Below are 3,217 nucleotides of genomic sequence, written 5' to 3'. Positions count from 1 at the left end.
TATATACACACACATACATGTATGCACACACATTTTTTCAAATTGATAATAATTTCTTCTAAAATTTGATTTGATCGTTGCTCCAGAGATGCTACTGTGCCAATAAGTATAGGCTCTGATCCTTGGTATCATCTTATGCCACAGCTCAGTTTGGGATGAGATGATGATAAAGCTGTGCACCTTCACCCTGAAGGCATCAGTCCTGCTCCACGGCTGCTCTAAGGATGTGTTTCTGTGACCTTGGGACTGCGCTACAGAGAGGGCCCAAGCTACTGCTGCTCACAGCCAGGTTCTCCATGTGATGTGGTGCAGAGACACTAGTAAAGGTATGACTTGAGGTGTAGCACTGATATGGCTTTAGTCTCTCTTCCAGATGTCCTGTGTTTCTACTAGAATAGCCATCACTACATCACACCACATGCACAATGTTAACATACCCTAAGATGTCACGACTGGCAAGAGCTTCCAATTCTGCTCCGGCAACTGCACTTGAAAAGTGTCTGGGCTACTACTGATCTGGGAGAAGTAAAAGACATGGGAGTGACTGTAATACATGTGAATTATTTGATAGAATCATAGAATTTAAGGGTTGGAATGGACCTTACAGATCATCTAGTCCCAGTCCTCCCTGTCATAGGCAGGGACATCTCCTCTCTAGATCAGATTTGTCTGATTGCACTAGATGAAAGACTTCCTGGACATCTGGGAACAGTTAACTGACTATGTCTGCATGATCCTCATGAACTCTCATGGGTGGGACTGGGATTATGATGTTCTTTCCAAACTTCCCATCTCCTGTTCATACAAGAAACATGTAGATCACTTAGACATGGTAGGCTTGGCATTCTCCAGACTGTAGTAATGATGTAATAAGCTGCTGGGTAAGTTTGACCACATCTGAACCTGCAAACTCCAGAGGATTGCTTGCCCACATCAAGGGAGAGAATGACATGAGGCCCTGCCTTGATGGCCACCACTGAAAGGACAAGGAATCTAGTTTGAAAGGCAGTCATTGAAAGGCTCTCAAAACACATCCGGTGAAGAGAAGGATCATGACAACTGAGAACCAGTACTTAATATTCTCTGAATGACAATCTTCAATACTGGGTTTGTGTGACAAGATTTTGGTGATGAGGGCCTACACCTCCAGGGGTGCCTTCTGTGAGAAGCTGCTAGAAGCCTCCCCCGTGTCTGACAGAGCAAATGAAATTGAGCACAGGAAGGAAGGAGGGCTGAGGGAAAGGTGGTGTAAATTCTGAGGATTTTTTCTTATTATTCCACTCTCATTTTAACTGGTAATAAATTAAACTAATTTATCTGTTTTGCCCATGATGGTAACTGCTGAGTGATCTCCCTGTCCTTATCTCAACCATTGAGTCTTTTGTAACACTTTTCTCCTTCTGCCCAGCTGAAAAGCAAGGAGTGATAAAGCAGCTTAGTGGGCAATTGACATCCAGACAAGGTCAAACCCACTACAACTTGCTTGATTTCTTCAATTTAAATATCCACAATTTTGTTATCATTAAGAAATTCAGACCAAAGCTTAAAAATTTAAGAGATGCTCTTCACTGACTCTATTTTCTTCTCCCCTGGAAATATCTTTAGGCTGCTAAAATCCCCTTTCTTTTTTTCACATTTTCCAATACTCTTTTAAGGTAGCATGACTTTGAAATCTTTCTTTGTATTACTTAAGTGGTAAACAGGTTGGTCTGAATGACTAAAAGCATTTTTGCTAACATTATACCTGCATGTGCTTAGCTTTCTTAAGAAGTGTTTAACCACCAAGCTCTAGTTAGCATACCAAGACTTTGTACCCATTATTCTGATGCTAATTTAATTATTCCCTTTTCAAGATGGAAAAACACAGCAAAAAGGATTAGCTGCTTCAGAGGGAACTGTGTACCTGTGTACTGTTAGGGATGCAGATGTTAAAGCCTGATTTCAAGTGGTTCCTTTTTTAAGAGGCCCTTTCATATGCCTAGCTCTCTACTGTTGTGATTAGATGGTGACAGAAAGCCAACTGAGAGGTCACAAAGCTCACTCCTCCACTACATACAGCAGTGCAATAATATATAAATGAACACACATAAACTTCAGTGCAGGCTGAACAAAGTAGCAAGAAGTTAACACACAAAAGAATGAAGAACTACACCTTTTTAAACCAGGCATGGAGTGTTTTATTAAAGCCTTATGCAATGAGAAAGCTAGATTTAAATGAATGCACAAGAGTGCATTAAAATGTATGAACCAGAGTAGATAAAAAAGAAATTAAGACCTGTCAGTATGATGAATTGCATGATGTCAGTAAATAAGTACACAGGAAGGTAAATCTTAACTAATTCAAGAAATAAGCTCATAAAAATGTCATGTCTAAACAAATATTAGTTACTAGCAACTCAGATTATCTTCTAATGAGATTCTTCTGAGAAGTATTTCATAGTCAAAAGTCACTGCATATGTGTGTAAATAAATGGAAATAAAACATTGCAAAGTTTTATCTGTAATCTGATATAATTAAAAGAAGCAGTTTATAATGAAGAAAATAATCTTAAAATAATAATTTTCAATCAATCATAGCTACTAATAAATAAGAGAACAAGGTCCAAGTTTGCAGAAGAAAATACCACTTAAGAAGTACTTTTCAGACATGCTTTTAGCTTATAAGAGGTAAGCTGTTTGTAATGATCTTGCCAGCCTGCGCTCTCAGCAACAGCTTTGTGACCCCCTCTCTTTTAAAGGAAACAAACAATAAAACCTGCTCAATATTCTTTTTTGATTCAATTGTTCCAAAACTTGGACATCAAGAACTGTATTAATTTTGTGTTTAAAATATAACACACTAGAGAAAAAAAAATCAAATCAAAACACAACAGCAAAAAACTAACTTACTTTTAGCATCCCACAAAATGTCTTGCTCTGGAGGAGCAGCAAAGAGAATGTAAAGACGTAGGGTGTCAATGCCATATTCTTTCACTGCTTCTTCAGGGTCTATTCCATTGTACTTAGATTTGCTCATTTTTTCCCAAGTGACTTCGAGTTTCTCACCAGTTTTTAGGTGAACTGGTTCAGTTCCTAAATATTAAGACATACAAAAATAATAAAACAAATTTTGCTCACTCGTAACAGCAATTAATTTTGTCTCCTAAGCATAAGAAGAAATAACTATTTCTAGTGGCTTTTTGTTTTCATTTCGCTTTGTTTTTCCCCAAAACAGCTT

General features: G+C 38.0%; 1 protein-coding gene across 1 annotated transcript in view; it reads right to left on the bottom strand.

Annotated features, from left to right (window-relative positions):
• Nucleotides 1-3,217, bottom strand: part of LARS2 (leucyl-tRNA synthetase 2, mitochondrial) — an 87,287-nt gene that overhangs the window by 19,710 nt on the left and 64,360 nt on the right. The window contains exon 15 of the mRNA XM_009070463.1: nucleotides 2,890-3,072. Within this exon, the coding sequence (XP_009068711.1) occupies nucleotides 2,890-3,072 (183 nt within the window). The remainder of the gene's footprint in view (nucleotides 1-2,889; nucleotides 3,073-3,217) is intronic.

This window comes from Acanthisitta chloris, unplaced genomic scaffold (assembly GCF_000695815.1).
Source record: "Acanthisitta chloris isolate BGI_N310 unplaced genomic scaffold, ASM69581v1 scaffold5532, whole genome shotgun sequence".
NCBI classification, from domain to species: domain Eukaryota; kingdom Metazoa; phylum Chordata; class Aves; order Passeriformes; family Acanthisittidae; genus Acanthisitta; species Acanthisitta chloris.
Note: the sequence above shows the minus strand (reverse complement) of the source record. Positions and strands in the feature narration are given on the sequence as shown.